The 20,808-nt window shown below is 38.5% G+C and overlaps 1 protein-coding gene across 2 annotated transcripts; it reads left to right on the top strand.

Annotated features, from left to right (window-relative positions):
• The first annotated feature begins 4,344 nt into the window (after positions 1-4,344).
• igfbp5b (insulin-like growth factor binding protein 5b) lies at positions 4,345-20,071 on the top strand. 2 transcript variants are annotated; one of them, XM_084122524.1, is made up of 4 exons: positions 4,345-5,284; positions 12,917-13,125; positions 13,219-13,338; positions 15,880-20,071. In XM_084122524.1, the coding sequence occupies exons 1-4, from the start codon at positions 4,957-4,959 to the stop codon at positions 16,012-16,014; spliced, it is 792 nt and encodes a 263-aa protein (XP_083978650.1). In that variant the 5' UTR covers positions 4,345-4,956; the 3' UTR covers positions 16,015-20,071. The 2 variants fall into 2 exon arrangements, with proteins under 2 accessions (XP_083978650.1, XP_083978651.1); XM_084122525.1 differs by having other exon boundaries at positions 4,597-5,284; positions 13,001-13,125.
• Positions 20,072-20,808: the final 737 nt, after the last annotated feature.

Here is a 20,808-nt window from a genome sequence, read left to right as displayed (position 1 = left end):
TTTTCGTGTTGCTTCATAAAATTGAGGTTAAACCACTGGAGTCACATGGATTTATGATGTTTTTACTACCTTTCTGGGGCTTAAAAGTGGTAGTTGCGTAGCTGTCAATGGAGGGACAGAAAGCGCTCAGATTTCATCCAAAAAAAAATCCTCTTAATTTGTGTTCCGAAGATGGACGAAAGTCTAACGGGTTTGGAACGACATCAGGGTGAGTAATTAATGACAGAATTTTCTATTTCGGGTTAACAAACCCTTTAAAAATATATATTTTTGTTAATTAAAATAAAACTAATAGAAAGAAAATATAAATAGTACATGAAAAAAAAATGTTGCCTTGGCAACTAACTGAAATAAAATAATTTTACTAAAGTACTAAAATTACTAAAAGATAGACATTTAAAGCCAAGTAGACGTTTAATAAAAATCTGAAACTAATAAAAAAAAAAATGACAAAAGCACAAAATTACTTAAACCTAAATTAAAAACAAAACAAGTATAAAAATAAAAGCCATTTCAAAAAATTAATAAATACTATAAAAATAGTATATAAAAACATTCTAAAATAAGACAAAACAGCATTGTACAGTCTCACAGCTACATATTAACATACATGTTAACGCTTGAAATCATTAGTTTGTGTAAACAGTACGACGCCCACAAGTCTGACTGAATAAAAGACAGATGGAAGCATTACACGACGAGAGACATTAATTTACCAATTAAGGCGTTTTTCATTGTGACGCAGACATGATGGAGTGCGAGAAAATTCCTACACTGATGTTCACAGACCACATCCTACTCAAAATATTTGTACATGGACACCTTTCTTCCACTGACAACATTTTTCCATCGATTTTTCACCATGTGTGCGACTACATTTCCAAGCTGAAGAATCATTTTCAAGCATCGTAAATATTCAAACACCCAGACAACACAATTAAAACGTGATTGAGATTGAGAAAAGGTGACAATACATGCTACTTTTGCTATCACTGACAGAACATTGTAACTATGACACAAACGCGAACAACCAACAAGATATGTCATTAAGCCATTAAAAAAAATAAAAAAAACATTTTATATTTTATATTTCAACTGGACCTGTACTACTAGATGTTTTGAGATAAACACACAAAGTAGTAAGGCAGAAATATACTTTACACAAGTCCACAAAAACGTAATGATAATAACCTTCAGTACTCTTGCTCAACTAAATACACGTCAAGTACCAAACACTTAAACACTTAAAAATAAAGCGTTACGATTAGCAATTTCTTGTTGAGGGATAGAGAGTTTGCTTAACTTTTAGTGCATTTTAATATTTTGAAACATTGGTATTATCATATCAAAGAAGATGAAATGTTTTAGAGTGCTATAAACACAGCAAACCACAGCTCATACTCACAGAGGCTTGTGCTGTTGCTTTCCCTCCAAAATAAAGTCACTTCCTTTAGGATGACGTCATGAGGGAAGTGACTGTTGTTATTTAAATGGATAAAAGACAAACAGGATGGAATGTAATATTGAGGACGGGAAAAACTTAAAAATAGATGATCAATTATGACAACATTTCTGAGAAGGTATATGAACATATTATTTTAAGCATACTGATTTGAGAAAGAAACACTGGAATGAAAAATATATATATATTCTTTTTTTTTCGAAATAAATTTTCAGTTTTTCATGTTAAAGTTCATCTGCTCAGACCAAAATAAAATGAAATAATTTATGTGAAATACAGTGATATTCACTTAATAGTCACTGTGATAAAAGAAAAACAACAATATTTTTATTGTATTACATTTAATATTATCTTTATACAATATAAAAATAGATTTACAATTCATAAAATAATGTTTTTAATATATTGTAAAAAAAAAAAAAAAAAAAAAATTTTTATAATATGTTATCCAATATATTAAAACAAGGTATGCACAATTTTTATAAAATAAAAAAAATTGGTTTAGTTTAAAAAAAAATATATATGCAATATATTTTTAAGAAATATGACTTATTTTTTAGACAATACTTTATCCTATATATTAAAACATATGCACAATATTTGTACAAAATAAAACATAGTTTTCAAATGTATAAAATAATATTTTTAATATATTTTCAAATAAAAATATGACTTGTTTTTTAGATAATATTTTTTCCAATTTATTAAACATGGTAAGCACGAGAAAAAAGAGCTGCCTAACATAAATGACTCAATATCATCAATAAACCGCATCCACGTGATACTGTGGCGGTTAGTAGTGTTCATACCAGTAATTTGCAACAGTTTATCTCCTCATTAGCGAGCGTATAACAGTTCCAGCTTGTTTCCAGTAACTTGTGCACTCTGCATCCATTAAGTTTGTTTTATATCCAGGCAGGGATAAATACACTGTGAGTGAACCGGGGCAATCTGATATCTTATACGACTTGAAAACAGTCCCGGTTCAGGTCCAGAATGGTAGATCATAGGCCTACAGGAACTAAAATGAAAACAGGCATAATTAAATGAACAGCAAAACATCTTTGCGGACACCATGAGCAACCAATGTCAGGAAGACGGGCACTGTGGACCCATTAGTGTAAAGATGACATCAGTCAAACAATTCAGACTAACTTGAAATATGATTATCAAAACAACATCTAGCCTATAAGCCTATACAGATAATGTTTTCTAAACATGCATACAGAGACAACAGGGCACTAAACTCCACGTATCAAAACAGCATGTGCATTCTTGACGGCTGATGTTCGTCTCTTCGACTCCTGAGTGTGAGATGTGTACAGCAGCACTGTATAAATCTCTGGTAATGAAACAGCAGCGTCTGCGGGCCAGCGTTCATTCCTCTTACCATTGCTAACAGCTCCTTCTAGTGGTCAAAATCTCAGAGGTGAAGTAAATCCAACAGCAAGGCCCACAACCGACACTCAGCCTTGTACAGCTGGGCAAAACAAGAGACAGCATGCATGTATGAAAAACACAGAACAATCAAAAGAAATAAAAAATATCATGTGCAGTCCTTTAAACTTGGCATCACACATCTGACAAAGCAATTTTTAAGCAAAACAGATCAACTCATTTTGCCGCAGTGATGAACTTTACATATGGGACATGTGCAAATGCCATTTTGGAGCACTCTGTAAGGCAAACCAGGGACATGTAAACAGCAGAGTTCCACTTGGAAACCGAGCGAACGGCATGATTGAACAATCGTGTCTGTTAAATCTCATCTTTTCAAAGTGTGGTTTCAGTAGTTCAAAGTTTGGAACAGGTGGGTGTAGATTGCCTATTCTTCAACTACCACCAAGACCACTGTAATTAAAGCTCAAACGAGACTTGGCAACTCAACGAAAGCCTCTCTGCATGAGAGAAAAGAGACTCTCGGCATTTACCACAGTATTTACCACACACCTCAGCTGGTTTTAATTGTGCACTGCAGTGATTTGTCTTCATGGTTGCAGTCAGTAGCTATTCCTGCACATGTGAATGTTGCTTATTAGTTTCTAGGGGAGACCAAGGTGAACTGTTACCCTGTTAGTTTAACCATTTAGAAACAAGTCACATGGATGAAATCACTATTGATGATTGCCACTCTAATGAGAAGAGTTGGAAGGTATACTTTCACATCTGGCTTTTAATTCGATTTGTGATCACGTTGATGAAGATAACATGACATCTGAATCAGCAGCTTCTCTTGTCAAATTTGATATAGCATTCAAACAAACTCTCTATCTTTGGAGAGTTGTGACATCTTCAAAACCACTCTAAAAGATTTCCTGTGTGACTGACACTTGTTAGCCTTTTATCTTTGTTTTATATGGTTAGAATGAAAATATGTCCTAAATGTTCACTGTTTTGAACTAAAATACTTCAAATGAGAGTGCGGTGAAGATTGAAAAAGGGCATCGTTATTTATATAAGTAAATTTGATTAGTTTTTATAGTGCTACCGGTAGGTTGTATAAACAGCACACGTTGTACTTCACACTAATTTGAACAGTTTGAGGATAAGTAATAGATTTCAAAACGACTTGAATTTAGAAGCCAAACATGGGAATAATATAAAACAGTTTGAAACACATACAGCAAAACAATAAAGAGTTACAGACGTTGAAACAAAACACTCCCCGTTCTCCACTACTCGTAGGTACATGTTATTATCCGCGCTCACTAATATACAGGTGGTGCCTGCAGCAGAGCGCTTCTAATCGTGCTCTTTTGTGTGTGTTCTCCATAACGCATGTATATGCGAGGAAGCGTCTTTATCATGTCACATCCATGTTGCCTTTTGTCGCGTTTTGTCTTGAATCTGTTGGAAAGCCGCTGAGCTTCGCGTACGAATCTGACGCTATACCAGCCACAAAGTGCACGGACGATCTCAGAGGAGCATATCTTCGATTTTGCATGGATTTGTGTTTTGCTCTGCGCTCTTGGCATCACTGCGTAAAAGACTGATCCTATTGCCGAGGGGGGGAAAAGGCGCTGGCGCTGCGCCACGATCTGGCAAGTGCGCCTCCCTTCACCGCTGTTTGGCTTATTCATAGTTAGGGGTTTGGGTTTGGCTGTTTTTAAAAAGGCAAGCACTGCTGTGAAGTTGATCAGTCTGCTCAGAAAACTTCCAGAGGGGAAAGTGTTTTGGAATCGGAAAGTCCAGAATTTCAGTGCGCAACCAATTGCGCACAAACTGGACTATTGGAGAATACCTATGTGATTCATTTATTTTATATGTATTTATATGAAAATCCACCGGATTGGTCTTTATCATCTTTTTAAGAGACTATTTTTAATTGAATCATTTTTAAAACACCACAACCAGTGCTTTCACTTTGCATGCGGACTTTTCCTTTGAGTCGAATCTGAGCCAAACGTTCATGCGTTCTCATATCTAGTTCTGTTTTTTTTTTTTTTTTTTTTTTTTTTTTTCGCCATCGGACCTCATTCACTTTGACACGAAGTATGGCTCTTCTTGTGCTGGGTACATTTCTGACGGCGTTGTCCATCAGCGGAGGCTCTTATGTGCCGTGCGAGCCGTGCGATCAGAAGGCGCTCTCCATGTGTCCTCCGGTCCCGATGGGCTGTCAGCTGGTGAAGGAGCCTGGCTGCGGCTGCTGCTTGACTTGCGCTCTGGCGGAGGGGCAGGCATGTGGGGTGTACACCGGTACATGCACGCACGGGCTGCGCTGCCTGCCGCGCAACGGTGAGGAAAAGCCGCTTCACGCCCTGCTGCACGGCAGGGGAGTGTGTACGAACGAGAAGGGATACAAACCACCGCACCCACCAATTGGTAAGTTAACTGGAAAGCAGTGCGCCTTTGTTGCACGGAGGCATTGTTGCGTTGGGATCGTGTATCTGGTGGGAACTTTGTGGCTTGAGCTGATCCAGTTTTATTGCGTGCGCATGTTTCTGCATGAGCTTTTCTGTGTTGTGGCCGGTCTGTGCTCCTCACTGCTGTTTTCCATCATATTCCAGCGCTGCATATTGTTAGGATTAGTGAAACCTGTTTGTGTTTCATCCAAAGCCAATCATTAACAAACGATTTTCAATGCAATCTTTGCGCTGCAAAGGCATTTACAAAAATAGTACCGTGGTAGTACCGCGTTTTATGGAAATGTAGGCTACCATGGTATTATTGTAGCCTAAGTATAATGTAAATACCATTCCGTTACCATTGTATTATAATCTGGTACTTCCACATTTAAGTATTAGTGTAGATTATTTTATTCAAAGCCAATATCAACAAACACTAGCCTACAACTAAAAGTACCATGTTTTTTGCCGTGGTACCATGGGTCTACCATGGTATTTTGGTCATGTACTATGGTAATGGTACTACCATGTTTTTTGGCATCTACCATAGTAGCATCATGGTATTGTTTTGGACGTACTTGGAGTACCAAAAAAATGCCATGGTTGGAGTCTCATATAATGGCATTACCGCCACAGTACTTTTTTGTAAGAAATATTGTTTAAAAAAGCTACTTGTGTATATAATGTATGTGCGCAGAAATAATTTGCGGTGAAATGTATGAAAAATCTGATTGTGAATAAAAACATTAAACTATAAAATATAAACTAATATATATTCTATCAATGACAAAGTTCAAGGCTGCTCTGATGCTGCATTTCATTGGCACAGAAGCAAAGCAGCATCAGACTCACCAGAACTGCATAATTTAGTATGCTGCTCAGAACTGTGTAAAGAGCCTCAAGAAAGATGCATAACTCCATACAGTCTTGCTTTGTGCATAGTTAGTGTTTGATTTGGCAGTGGTGCTCCATTGACATTAGTGACTCCTCCATTGTTATCATCACACCTCTCATCATTGTATGGTGTACCCACGTCTCATGATATTCTTGATTGAGATTCTAGGTTGCTCTGAATTTAGGTCTAAAGTCTGTGGGTGGTGTTGAGGGATGGATTACCGTTCAAAGATTAAATCCATGGGAAGGAGGGTAGCTGTAGTGTGTCCACAAGCCCTCCTATCTGCAAAAATCGCATGTTTATAAAGAATAACCGTGCACAGCATGCATATTTATTTATATTTATGTATTTGGCAGATGGTTTTATTCAGTGCATTCAAGTCATGCTTTTCCCTGGAATCGAACCCCTAACCTTGGCGTTGTTAGTGCAAAACTCTACCAGTTGAACTACATGAACAAAAATGGACTATGTGGTTTCAGAACTATATATTTTAGACAACAGCAATGCATGAAACGGAGACAATTTGCTTTATTCTCCAAGACAGCACATATTTCGTAAAACAGATGAGGTTTAATTCAGCCGTGGGTGTTTGTACACAAATACAACCCCCTCACACACAGGTGCACATCAGAAACCCGTTTGTCTCTATCTGAAGTCCTCTGATGAGTGCGATTACTGGTTTACCCCTTCTGTGATTGCAGTGGGCACACAGTCGAGCCCTTGTGATTCAGCAAAATGTATGTGGAGCCGATCTATCAAGAGCTGTTCGTCAAGCATGGGGATGAATTTAGAGGAACGCTTCTAGCCTCCCGTGGTATTCGGTTTCAGCCTGGTTTTACTAGCTGGGCAGGACAGACAGAGAGAGAGAGAGAGAGAGAGAGAGAGGAGGGGGGTGGGTGGGGGGGTGTCAAGCGTCCTTGCCCGCATTAGGATTCAGAGCTTTTTGGCTCGTGTCTTCCTGATCCATTTTTATTCCCCCTCAGTTTCACAGTTATGCAAACATAAAATTGAAATACAAGTTTAAAAAGGAATAATTTCTCACTCAAGGAACATAACATGTGAATAGTCTCATACCTTCATGGCCTTGAATGCTGGCGCTCACGATTTAAAGATCGAATGTTTTGAGCCAAGTACAAAAGGTTATGCCGTCGCCATTGATGGATTGGCAAATTCTACAAATGTGTCAATGATCACATGGGAGACTTTCTGTTTGGACATGCCATGTGGATCTTGGAAGCAGTTGCCAACAGATATGACTACAGGCTACTTGCCCGTTAAGTCTGTGTTAGCAACGATTGCACGCCACGGTCTGAATCTAAGAGCGTGCAAACGTAAAGAATCGGGCCAAAAGAAGTTGGCTGTTGTATTCGGTTACTTCTGTATCTCTGATTTATGCGTTTTATTTACCCACCAGAGACGTAGCCATAACTAAACAACGATTACAAGGGAATGGGATGCAGTTGTTCTTCTATTGCTTGTCTGTCATCAAATTTTTATATTATGCCACAGGCCAAACTCACAGAAACGTATACTTGCTTGCAACACCAGACTGACATTGACAGATATACGACTCGCTTCACTGAAAAGAGCCTGAATAGATCTCTTGCACTTTTTGAAAGTGGTGCCCAGCTTTTGAAACTTAGTATAATCTGCACATTGGTTACTTTTAACCATTATTTTTACCATAAGTCTACAGCACTCGTAAATCAAGTGCCCTGTCATCCTTTGCAGAGGTATGCAAGTAGGGAACCTATTTAGCATGCTTGAATGACTTCTTCCAGTAAAGTTTAACAGCAATCTGCCCAGCGTGTATTTGTCATTGGCACCTGGAAAGCTAGTGAGTAACAGCTGTGAAGAAAATCAGCTTGCACAGTAGTCTCGTCTCTGTCAGAAACGTGATTCCCAGGCTGCGACATCCTCACGCTGGGCCCTGCTTAAATAAGAACACATGTTAGGCTGACCAAAACAGTGAACGCACAAAAACAATCTATTTAATCTATGGGTTTACAGCTCACATTTAGAAAATTAAACATACAGAACGTAAGCAGACAGCAGGGCTGTAACCATGTGGTTTAGCAGAAGACGCCGACCTGTTGAAACCTCCTGTCATGTGCTTCGGGGTGGTGGAGGGGGAGCCGCAGTGTCACGTTTCTTTAGGGAAGGAGAACAAAAGGTGCCTAATTTCTTGCCTGCAGCACAGGTTCAGATGTGGTTCCAAAGTGCTGCCTCAAATTTTGTGCCCTGCAGGATTCTTGAGAGGATAGATAAGATACAGCACAAGACAATCATTACTTTGCAGTAGCTCTGTTACAGTTGTTACATTTGGTTGTTGAGGATCATGGGAAAGGTGATTTGGAGCTTGGACCCAAAATGTTGCTTGCTCAGAATAGCCGATTTATTCGAAAATGATTTGATAAAGCTCATTCTATGAGTAACATAGTAACATAGGTCTACTTACTACTGTACTATAAGTGGGTGAAATTACCCAAGTTTGATTTTATGTTAACTTATATCACGCTAACACTCTAACTGCTGTGTACTATTATGTGTACTATAGAAGTCTCACATCATATAACACTCAAAATGTCTACCATTACTTAGTAAACATATACAACGAGTAGTTATGACGCTAAATTCTGAGCCGCAAATGAAGCCAAGGCACTCGAGAGTTAAAGTAAATTTATGTAAAAAGCATTTATTTTATTATACTTTCTTGACTTGTTTGGGACACATCTCGCGCCGCATTCTCACATTACTGCTTGTTTCTTTGTCGCTCTCATGTGTAAACAATGTAAAGCAGTCCTGTCCACTGATAGTCATGCAAATATATCTACCACAGTTTAAATGGTATAGCAAAATCTCTGGCTGACACAGTTCTGCCATCATAACACCCAGTCGTACTTCCTACAGTTTAAAACCTTCAATATATCCTACAATGAATCCTACTCGTGGGCATTTCATCATTTTTGGCTTTTCAGTGTCAGTTAAAAATCATTTTTTAAGGCCCATTTTACCTGTAGAAAATCCGAAGGTGTTTTTCCACTTTAAGCCGCACATGAACAATTGCATATCCCCTTTAAACAATTATATAGAATCTTAAGAATAAACATGATAATGAATAAAAGATAGTTTAGAAGAGGAAAGATTGTACCTAGATACTCTTGACGGAAAGATGCCTTGAGCTTATAGACAGTATCGCTCTCTTGCCATTGTCTGAGCTAATTGAAATCAGCGACTTCGAGTGATCCACTGATGTCCTGAAGAGCACCTCTTGAGTTCATGTTTCGGAGTGTTGATGACATGAGACACAGTCAGGCGATGAAGAGGTGCGCACATGTGCTTTCAGCCTTAAAGGCATCGACAGGTGTCATCACTTTGCATTGTCCTGAATTACAGGGGACTTGTTTGAATAGTAAGTTATATGATGACTTTCTTGGTTGTAACTAATAGCATATTGCAACATGGAAACTGTTATCCCAAAGTGTAGCTTTTAATGTTACTTTGCACTTTGCAATTACCCCGACTTCAACTCGCATTAGTGCACAGTTGCATTTCTTGGTATTCTTTCTGGTAATCTAGCATGCTTCTCTGCTACAGTGGCCCAAGCATGTTGTGGACACGGTCCAGGCTTTAAATATTTAGCAGTGGAGTCTTGCCAGGGATGCCATGGTTGGTCTGTGACAATGAATGCAAGACAAAGACAAGCCCAGCAGAATGGCCTGCTTCAAGAACGACTTTCAAAGGAGAGCTAGTCTGAATATTTAACAATAGCAAGACCTAATTCTAACCGTGCATGCTAATAAGAGACTAAAGGACATGGTTTGAGGCCCCTAAGGATTTCAGAAGCACCTTGTATTTGCATTTCTCGGCTTGTTTGGCTGCACATTCTGAAAAAGAAATCAGACTAGGTGACAACGCATCTCAAACTGGGATCTGCTTTCATCATTAGCCCCCAAGCTGTAAGAAACTGTGGATATTCATGAAGTATAATTGCCCAGCGCACATGTAAATTATTAAACAGAGCCCTATCAGATGCATCTCTTTTGGCCAGGCTCGGGTCCCTTTATCTTAATGAAAAGTTTTGCAAGACCAAGAGGAGAGACACCAATACCTCTTGAGCATTCTTTCCAAAGCTCATTTGAATAGACAGGCTACACGTGATACGTCTGGTTTGGCCTGGCTCCAGGATCTTGGCTGTGTGTCAGATGTTAAACACAGACCCGCTAAACCTTTACAAGCTGGGGACCACGAGCATGGAAAAAGTGATTTTGATCCTCACTCCGAAAAGCCTGCAACTGAAACGACGAATTTAGTGGTTTACAAACTCTAGTCATTGCTGATTTCATAAACGCGATGCTTTTGGACCGTGCGCAAGGAGTAAAATCACGAAAACAACCGTAAGGAATTGTTTTTGCCAACCCAGTCATCCTGCACCCTCCCTTTTAAGTCTACATTTCTAAGCCATGTAAATCTCCCTCTAGGCAAACTTCCCTATGACATTTCCATGAGGTGATCTCAAATTCGGTGGCTTCAGGAGCCCAGACCTGCGGGGAAATCTGTACAGAAATTTCAGTCTGCCAAGTCATGGGTTGCAGGATTGATTTCAAAGAGACAGCACCATGCTCTGATTGTAACTTCAGAAGCCAGGAAACCAATTCCTGTAATGACCAGGCACCCGCCCCATGCGTCTCCAGGTCAGACAGACTCTTTCACCACCGGCTTCAGAACAGCCTGCCCCAGTCCGACTGAGGGACTGCGAAGGCAGTTATCTCAGTCATTTCTGCTGGCTGCCTCAGCTGTCTGATAATGCCCTCTTGGCTGTATGCGCCAAAAAAATACTTGGCACCCCCAACAGCCTTGATGTTCAGGCCTGAATCCGTATGTCCATTTCCATTCGGACTGATTCTCGAGTGAAGCCACAATAAGATGCAATATCAACAAAATAATATCTATATGTTTTAATAATCGATCCTTTACTCAAGTATTTACTAATGAAATACTCTACAAATGCATAAAACAATTTGCAATTTGAATAAAACAGCTTGGTGTGTTCATATAGAACATGCAAAAACAGGAGGGCATTTATCAGAATTTAGAATTGCTACATAAATTTGCATCGCATGCTGGAATCAGGTTTAGTCTGAAAGGAAACAATATAATATTCACTAAATTATATAATTAAACCACAACCATAAACAAATACACTTCCTATAATAACACCTATTAAAAATGGCATTTGGTATTGCAAATATGATAAATATTAATTTATTAGACGATTTTACTGGTTTGAATGACTAAATGTCAATGTAATTTTATCTCCTGATATTGTATGCTTAGTGTTAATGATCTGATAATCTCCTCTGGATGTACTATGTTTGGCTTCGCTCTGCATCCAAAGTATTTGCCTTCAGTGGAAAGACAATTTATAAGTAGAGGCATGTATCCTGTGGAGTTTTACTATCAAACTATATGTGCTTGAATTACTTGTTTTGCAATATCTCCACATTTTCCCTGGACACATGTTGACAGTTACTACATACACAGCCTTAGATTCTTGAAGAAGAAGGTTGTGGTTGTCATGGTGTTATGGTTATTGTGACTTCAAAGTTCTTCAAGTACTTCTCTGAGCTGTTAAGGGTCCTTTGAAAAGCCGTTTCTGTTCTCACTCATGCACATGCGCTACAATGTAATCAAAGGAATTATTCAGCTGTAAAAACAGAAGCGCATTCAATGTTTAGGCAGTACACCTAAGTGCATTTTAGAAAAATCCCATCTAATAGCATTAGAAATTTTAGGATTTTGGGATTTTTGGCAAGTTGTAGAGGGTGTGATAGGTTGGGAGGTTGGTGGGGGGGGGGGGGGGGGGGGGGTCATCAGCTGTTGATCCTGCCCCCTCTCTCTGTAAACAAATGCATAGGAAACATTTGGTGGAAAAACAGTTGCTTTAATGTTTACACTCTAGACACTCATTAGCAACCAGGATGTGTAAGAAAAAAGCCTTTTGAGGGGGGAGATTTTTCTGACATTTGTCTTGTTTTTATAGATCAAATTTGTAGCAATGTTGCTTTGCAACTGTAAACAACCTAAAATATAACATATCACAATAGTCGACCAGTTGTCTAACCACCGACTCCATTACACACCACTTTGTCTGTTGTTAGGATGACAAAACGTTTTGGTAACAATTTATTTTAAGCTGACGTAGTTACTACATGTACTTATTATAGTAATAACAGTAAATTATGCATAATTACAAGAAGTGATATTAATCAGTTCTTATTTGAGTAAGTACAATGTAACTACATCACCTTAAAATAAAGTGTAACCAAAGTTTTAAAAGTAAATTTTTTATGCTGGCATGTCTCCGTGGTCTTACAGCGCTCATCACTGTCAAAATGACTGAGATGACCAATTTAACAAGGTTGGTACTATAATTTGAATGATACCAAATTGTGCGGCTTATTAAGGTTTGCTAATGCAGTTTTTAGCTGGGCAGATGATAAAGCGTGTGAAAAAAATCCCATAGATTTACATCATAGGACCTGAAAATTTCAGAGACAAGAATATAACAGAGAATAATATACTAAAAACAATAGCAACGCCCTGGCAACCACTCTAGCATCATGGCTGTGACTGTGAGTTTTGCACGTGCACTCACATTTTCTTGCAGTAAAAGCCTAGTTAACGCTTATTGTTTGATTCTCTTTGTCTTAGATCGTGAATCAATAGAGCATGATGATACAGTGAAGCCAGACACAACTGAAGACCAGAGTCCTAAAATTCCCCTTAAAATTCCAGATGTAATCAACAGCAAGAAGCATGCTGCCGTGCGCAAGGACAAGAAGAAACAACAGGAGAAGCTTCGCACACTGGGGACGATGGATTACTCCCCCCTTCCCATTGACAAGCATGAGCCTGAATTTGTAAGTTGTGTGACGCAGCAGCTGCAGTAAAATGATAGCTAGCCGTAAACACTGAGGTGATGATGTAACTCACAATGTGTTGGTCTGATGCAGGGTCCCTGCAGAAGGAAGCTGGATGGAATCATTCAAAGTATGAAAGACACCTCACGCGTCATGGCTCTTTCCCTCTACCTGCCTAACTGTGACAGGAAGGGCTTCTTCAAGCGCAAGCAGGTAAGACTGTTGTTTCTTTTATTGTATAACATGGATATTTCAATTTAATATGATCGATTTTTTTAATCATTTTAATGCCGTCAACGGAAATAGTTAGAAACAAACTCACTGCAGAACCACTGGGCGTCTTTCAACAACCTTTCCTGAATATATCTCTTTTGAACAAATCGGATCAGTCAATAATTCAAATAACTCACACAGATAGTCACTGTCACCACCAACTGGTGTATTGATGTAATTTGCATAGTCACTGAAAATTCCCTACCACAAAAAAAAAAAAATAAATAATAAAAAAAAAAAAAAAATATATATATATATATATATATATATATATATATATATATATATATAATTGTATACCATGTGATTCTTTTTATTTTGGGGCTACATGAACCCAAACCAAATGATCAGATTATTTAACAAATTTGTAAAATATACATACATGTGACCATCTATCAGTTGAATTCTATAACAATGCAGTGATTTGCAATGTTGCTTTGCAACCTAAAATACACCATATCACACCAGTCATCTAATCAAGTAGTCTATTCGTGAGGTCCACTCGTTTATTTACATTTTCTGCTCTGCTGGGCTACATTATGCACAGCCTCTGCTTGTTGTGAGGGTGATAAAAAGATTTAAAAGTTACATTTTTCGGCTGGTCTACCTCAGTGGTCTTACAGTCTTCGCCAATTTCATAAATGATTGAGATGGCCAATCAAATCAAAGAAGGTGGGCGTTACAGTTTACGGAAGTTAAACATGAATTGAAGTGAAACGCTTCAGTTTTAGTGGGGAGAAAATGTGAGGTTGAATGTAATTAGTGATGCAAACTACTTAACCTTTTTGTCAAATGTCACCCTTTTAATTCAAAGGTATAGGCTATCATTTATGTGATTCATGTAAATCATACTTGGAAATGACGAAAACAAAAACGGAGCCATTTTCGGCATATTATTAAGAGTGAATGCATGCATATTTACAATAATATATAATATTTGCAAACAGTTCAAACTGAATTTTATCTCTTTTACTGTTCTTTGTTTTTCTTTATTCCTTTAAATCCCCTTTAAGGAATAGTTCACCCACAAATGAAAATTCTGTCATTAAGTACTCACCCATCGTTCCAAACCGAATCTTCAGAAAACAAATGAGCAGTTTGGTCCAAATTTTCTGAAGAGATACGATTGCTTTTATGATGAACAGATTGAATTTAGGTTTTTATATTCACATATAAACATTCATCAACTCACACATCAGTTGTGGTAAACGAAAGCTCAAGCATGTTTGACGTTTCGACCTGCGAGAACCAATGAGGTTCATTCTCGTGTTACGCAGGACGTTTGAGCTTCTGCAAGAACCAATGAGTTTTGTTCTCGCGCATCAAGCGAGCTTCTGTTTATTTTCGCTGATTAATGTTTATATGTGAATAAAAGCCTAAATTCAATCTGTTCATCATATAAAGCAATCGAGTCTTTTCAGAAAATTTGGACTAAACCGCTCAATTCATATGGATTAGTTTTACGATCTCCTTATGAACTTTTTGAAGCGTCTATAGTCGCGTTTCCACCGCAGGAACTTTCCCCAGGAACTAGGAACTTTGTGCAGGAACCAGGGTCTAAATGAAGTTCTGGGTAAATATTTCCCCCTCCGAAAGTCGGTTCAGGGGTGGGACATGGGTGCTGAACATGCTGATTGGTTGAGTTCATGCCGCATTTTGATTGGTTGACTCCACGCAGCATTTTATTCAACCACCATCTGTTGCAGTGCGTGCAGTAACAGTTGTCTGCTATTCAACAAAGGAGTTTAAAAAATACGACAGATGGACCGACAACGAGGTTCAGGCTTTATTAAGCTTAAATTCAGAGGATGAAATCCAGTGGGAACTGTAAAGTCGTGCGCAGTCCTACTATTTAGTCACCGGACTATTTGCCTAATCTTCACGGTACTTTAGACCGCGGTGGAAACGCGGCTAGCAATAGGTCAAACAAAAAAGTTCCTGGGACAAATTGTTCCGGGTAATTTCGATGGAAACGCGGCTTAAGTGGTAGTTGCGTAGCTGTCAATGGAGGGACAGAAAGCTCTCAGATTTCATCAGAAAGATCTTCATTTGTGTTCCGAAGATGAACGAAAGTCTTACGGGTTCGGACTGACATGAGAGTGAGTAATTGATGACAGAATTTTCATTTTTGGGTGAACTATCCCTTTAAATACTTTATTTAATTAATAAATAATTAAAAAGACCATTACTACTACCCCCATGTTCATACATCTTTACAGCTGTAGCTGTAATGTGTTTTTTTTTTTTTAAGTCTACTTAAGAAAATTTGTCAACTAGTTGCGTTTAAAAATATGTAGTTTCAAAACTAAATCACTCCCATTATAATCAACACAGTCTTGTACACTTGAATTGACCGTCTTTTTCTAATTACATCACACCATGAATATTTTGTGAATGCATACCGGTCCTAGTTGAGGCATTCTCACATTGAGTTGGACTGCTTGCAGTTATATGACCCTTTGTCCCTTGTCCACCCTGCAGTGCAAGCCCTCCCGCGGCCGGAAACGAGGCATCTGCTGGTGTGTGGACAAATATGGCGTGCAGCTGCCCGGCACTGACTACAGCGGCGGTAACATCCAGTGCAAGGATTTGGAGAACAGTAACAACAACGAGTGAGAATCAACCCACCCTGATCACCAGACCTAGGGCCCACCCTCCTTGTCCTGTCCCACCAGTCTACCCGCCAGTCACTTTGAGATTTTGATGCAAAACGACAAAGAAACACAACAGCTATTACAAATATGAACAATCAGACTAAAAAGCAAATGTTAAAGTGAGATAATCCACAGGAATCGTTTTGACTGAGCGCTCATCTCTATCTCACTGGACTCAGCCAATCAGAGGAGTCCCCTGCTAGAGCTGAGTCCCGGCAACAACAACAACAAAAAAAATGTTAAAAATATATACATACAATTATATATTTTTATAGAAGCTGGGGTTTGAGCACCATACTGTTTTGTTTAAAGTTAACATAAAACAAAAAACTACAAAAAAAAGAATATATGGCATGTTGAATATTAACAGGGCTATCTTGGTCTTTTACATCTTTTGTTGTCAAGGTATCAAAGGAGATAGCAGGAACTCTTACTATTTGAAAAAAAAAAAAAAAACATTTGTTTTCCAAAAAAAAAGAAAAGAAGGAAAACACATGTTAGAGATCTGCTTATACAGTCATCTCTATCTGGCTTTTTTGGTCATGTCAGAGCACTTATTCATTGGGGAACCTGCTTGGAAATGTGTAACTTCACCAAGTTCAGTGTATGCGCGTGTGTGTGTACGAGTGTGCGTTTGCGTGCACACCCGCGTGAGAAATGAAATACGGCGATAGCTTTCAAAAAAAGAATGTTTTTTTTTGTCTTTGTGGCATATCCCACCCAGAACGTAGTGAAAACCAGGATCCCATTAGACAAATCTGTTTCAGTGGCTCCAGACTTTGTAGCTTACCTAACATGCCAACCGTGCCTATGTAAACAGACAGCATTTTTACACGGGTGAGCAGAGCAATCCCGAACGAGAAATAAAGTCCACACAGAGAATCAGTCGGTGTCCACGCCTAGAAAAGAAAGGGCCACTCTGGAATAATTTTGTATCAGATATTGTGGCATCTGGGCTGAGTTAAAATCGAGACAGATGCTGTAACCCTTAAACGCTCCCAGCATTTGCGTTTGAACTTTGACGGACGTTCACCGTGCAGAGCGGTAGTTTCTTTCTGTCTGTAATGTTTGATTTTATTTTATTTTGCGGAATAACTTTTGTTATGTGCTGTTTCCTTTGACTTCATGGAGGTAATGAAAGTCCACTTATGAGCCATGTTCCTCGACCATTTGGTTTCACTGAAAATAGGTGCAACCTTGGTATATTACCTTTAACTCTAGATTATTGAATGTTTTCTTTTTTGTTTTGTTGTCCTTAACAAACAACCACAACGATCTGGTGCTCAGCAAAGGAGTTTTAGCATTATCAATTTGCATATTTCCATCTGACCTGTCACAGTGACAACTTGCTCATTTGAATGCAGGTCGGACCACTTTTTAGGATCCGCCCACTTTGACTGTTCACAAATCGGTAATAGCTCTTTTGGTTAGCATGATGACACATTTAATTTGTATTTCTGTATTTCATCTAACCACAAGGCACGGTGGAAACAGAAGGTGTGTTTCACTACAGCGACGTTCAGTGTGAGTTTCTGTGTGCTAGTCTCAGTGCCTTCCTACATGCAAATACATTTGAATGGTGACGTGAACGTTACACAATAGCCAAGGGGAACGAAACAACCTTTTCATATTGACGAAGGACCTCAATTGCGTTCAAATATTGCATCAGATCAGATACGAAATCCGTTACACTACATTGTATGTCAAGCAGCTATCAGAAATCGCTCCCTGCACCGAGGCTAAGATAGGGAGATCGTAGTCCAGCTAGCGCTAGCTCATTTACTGTTATTTCTCTTACGAATAAGCTGACGATTGATTTGACAGAGACTGCAAATGTGTGTAATTGCTGACGAGAGTATTTTCAATCAAGCTATACATCAAACAGGGATACTCACCGGTCAGCTCTTGAAGAGTAAGTGAAGCCATTCCCTGCCACAATGGGTCCATCCGGATCTTATTTCAGGGCCCGAATGATCATAGTTTCACTGCTGGGAGGGGGCTGTAAAAATAGTCACTAATCTATCCAGATCTCAATCATATAAACACCCATCATAACCAGGCCCGGACGGAATCCGCCCATCTGCATATTCCATATTTCAGACATGGAGTTGAGAGAACTACGTTCTTATTGGTAGCTGAAAGCACAATCAAATTAGCCTGAGAACGTTGCATAGAATTCCATGCACAAAGATTCCGTGTGGGCCTGGCTGTAATTTTAAATAACCACAAGGTGCGCAGAATGTAACCGTTGCATGTCAAAAAAGAATTGCGAATGACAATTGGCTCTCAAATAGGAGGTGGTGGAGAGTGAGAGAAAGAGTGAGTTCAGGGCGTGCGGGTTAACCAGACTTTCGCAGGTGTCTCGAGTACGTCGTGGAGGCGTAGTCGCCGCTGTTATTGCACAATTCGCCTCGTAGGTGTCTTTACCACAGGGCGAAATCAGTAATCAGAGTAATCCAGGTCCTGATCCATGCCGAAAGCCCCCTCCCCCATTTTAAAAAAAGCAGCTTGCACTTAATTCTTTACCTTGCCACACGTTTAGTGCCGTCTCAAAGTGAATCTCAGTTCAGGTATAGGAGCAGGAGCAGGCCTCGGACAGATACCCTGCCTGAGCACCTTTGACAGGGGCTTCGCAAGCCCAAGCCTGAGACCCGCATCATCATTCAGTGGGTTTACCAGTAATACAACTCTACCAATCACAGTCTATTCTCCATCTACTCTTAATAGACTTTGCGTCTCAGTGATATCCGGGGAGAAGGAGAGCGGATGAGAGCCTTAAGCGGTGATCTTGTGCTGGGCCTCCCTTCACAACACACAACACATACTGCAAAAATCGTTTTCTTAATCAGTATTTGTGTCTTGTTTTCCAGGAAAAATCATCTGAACGACTTTAAAAGTAGTAGAATTTACTTGAAAAGCAAAATCATATCTTGAATTGCATTCAAGTTTTAGGGAAAGAAAAACAAACTAGTATATGTTTCAAACCAGTTTGACTTGCTTTCTTCTGTGGAACACCAAAGGAGAAGTTTAGCATAAGGTCCGAGCTGCTCACTTCTATAGTTTGTCAAGCTTCAAAATGAACAAACGAAGAACCATACAAGTCATAGAAAGTTGTATGAGAGCTTTGTGCAAAAAATAGCTGTTGCTGTTGCTAAAATCTTGCCCTGAAAATATAGCTTGACAGCCGTGTTCACCATTCAGTTGTTCATAACGCAGCTGCAAATATCTTCTTTTGTGTTCCATGGAAGAAAGAACATTATGAAGGTGATAATAGACATATTCAATGAGAATAAGCATTACTTTATTCCAAAGTGTTGCTTCTCAAGTCAATTGATCTTGTTTTAAAAACGTCTAGATATTTTTACTGGAAAAAAAAACAGACAAAAATACAAATTTTTGCAGTGCTTCACACTTCATAGTAGAATTTTTAGGTAGACTGTCTCGGAATCTGATAAGCAGGCACGCAACAGCTTTGGTCACGAGTAAAAAAAAAAAAAAAAAAAGTGTTTATCTGAAAACCCTGAATGTTATAAGACGATGCACTGTGGCTGAAATTAAGTTTTACCTTGTTTCCCCAGGTCGTAGAATCCATCTGGGTGTTATTGTGAGACTGGGAAAGAAATGTCATTAATGTGATTTTGATCCGTTCTGATTTGTAATTAGAGGTAAAAGACTATCGATTGCCAGGACGCAGCATGTTGCTTTTGTGCTTATCTGCTTTCATCAGATTCCGAATCTCCTACTTGGGTAGACAGCAGTGTTCATAACTCACACTACAGTAGAAACGACAGGTTTTCTTTCTCTGAATGCATAACAGTTTTTCTCTTTATTGATTTCTTTTTTTTTCTCTTTTTTTTTTGTGGATGAGAAAAGACTTGATGATTGACCACCTAAATGTGGCTTAAACTGGCATGTGAAAAAGACCCATTAGTGGCTGGAGGACTCTAAAAATGTTCAGCATTTGGAACTCTTATTAAAAACCAATAAAATAAAAAAAATAAAAAAAAAATAAAAAAAAACTCAAATTATTAAGAAAGTGAATATCACTGTGTAATATTTATTCAACTTGTAATTTATGTACTCTTTTAACCTTTGTCTTTTTTTGTTATGACAAAGCATTTATTTAAATAAAGTTATGTATTCATTTAAGCTTGTGCAATAAATTTATTTGTACATGACATGAATTTGATCTTGTTTATGAGAACAATTTAAATAAAGTTTTATCACTAGCCACAGCAGTAACCACATAAGTTTTCCAGATGTCACACCATTATCACACACTGCATGCAAATATAAAGACAATAAACACTGTGACATTTCAATAGTGCAATCTTGATATGATCATAACACTTACAGTACCAAGCACATACACTGCTGCTTATAAATCATCATGTTGGCATATGTTAATGTTCCACGTGATATTTTTTACACTGATCGGTCAGCGCCAATTCAAGACGAACACACCTATTGTCAATCTTCCATCATCAATGTCATGAGAATATAATGCCAGTAACTTTAGCATGATACATTTTCCACATTTTATTATAATATTAAAGTCATCAAAACTACAGCATAAATGGAAGTATGGGAATTATTTAGTAACCAATCAAATTTAAATATCAGAGATATTTAGCTACACTACACACTTCAGGTTATTTTAGCTTCATGAGATACAGGACTTTTAAACATTATTAAAGGGGTTCAGAAATATGCTATACAATTGAATGAATGCATAACCAGATTATCATTCATCTAG

Source organism: Abramis brama (genome assembly GCF_963993115.1).
Source record: "Abramis brama genome assembly, chromosome: 8".
NCBI lineage: Eukaryota > Metazoa > Chordata > Actinopteri > Cypriniformes > Leuciscidae > Abramis > Abramis brama.
This window is presented reverse-complemented; position numbering and strand designations above follow the sequence as displayed.

Excerpts from the sequence above, each read along its gene's own strand:
- igfbp5b (XM_084122524.1), top strand. The coding sequence starts at position 4,957 with ATGGCTCTTCTTGTGCTGGGTACATTTCTGACGGCGTTGTCCATCAGC. Across the intron at positions 13,126-13,218 it reads ACAAGCATGAGCCTGAATTT|GGTCCCTGCAGAAGGAAGCT; the intron begins GTAAGTTGTGTG and ends GGTCTGATGCAG. Across the intron at positions 13,339-15,879 it reads GCTTCTTCAAGCGCAAGCAG|TGCAAGCCCTCCCGCGGCCG; the intron begins GTAAGACTGTTG and ends TCCACCCTGCAG.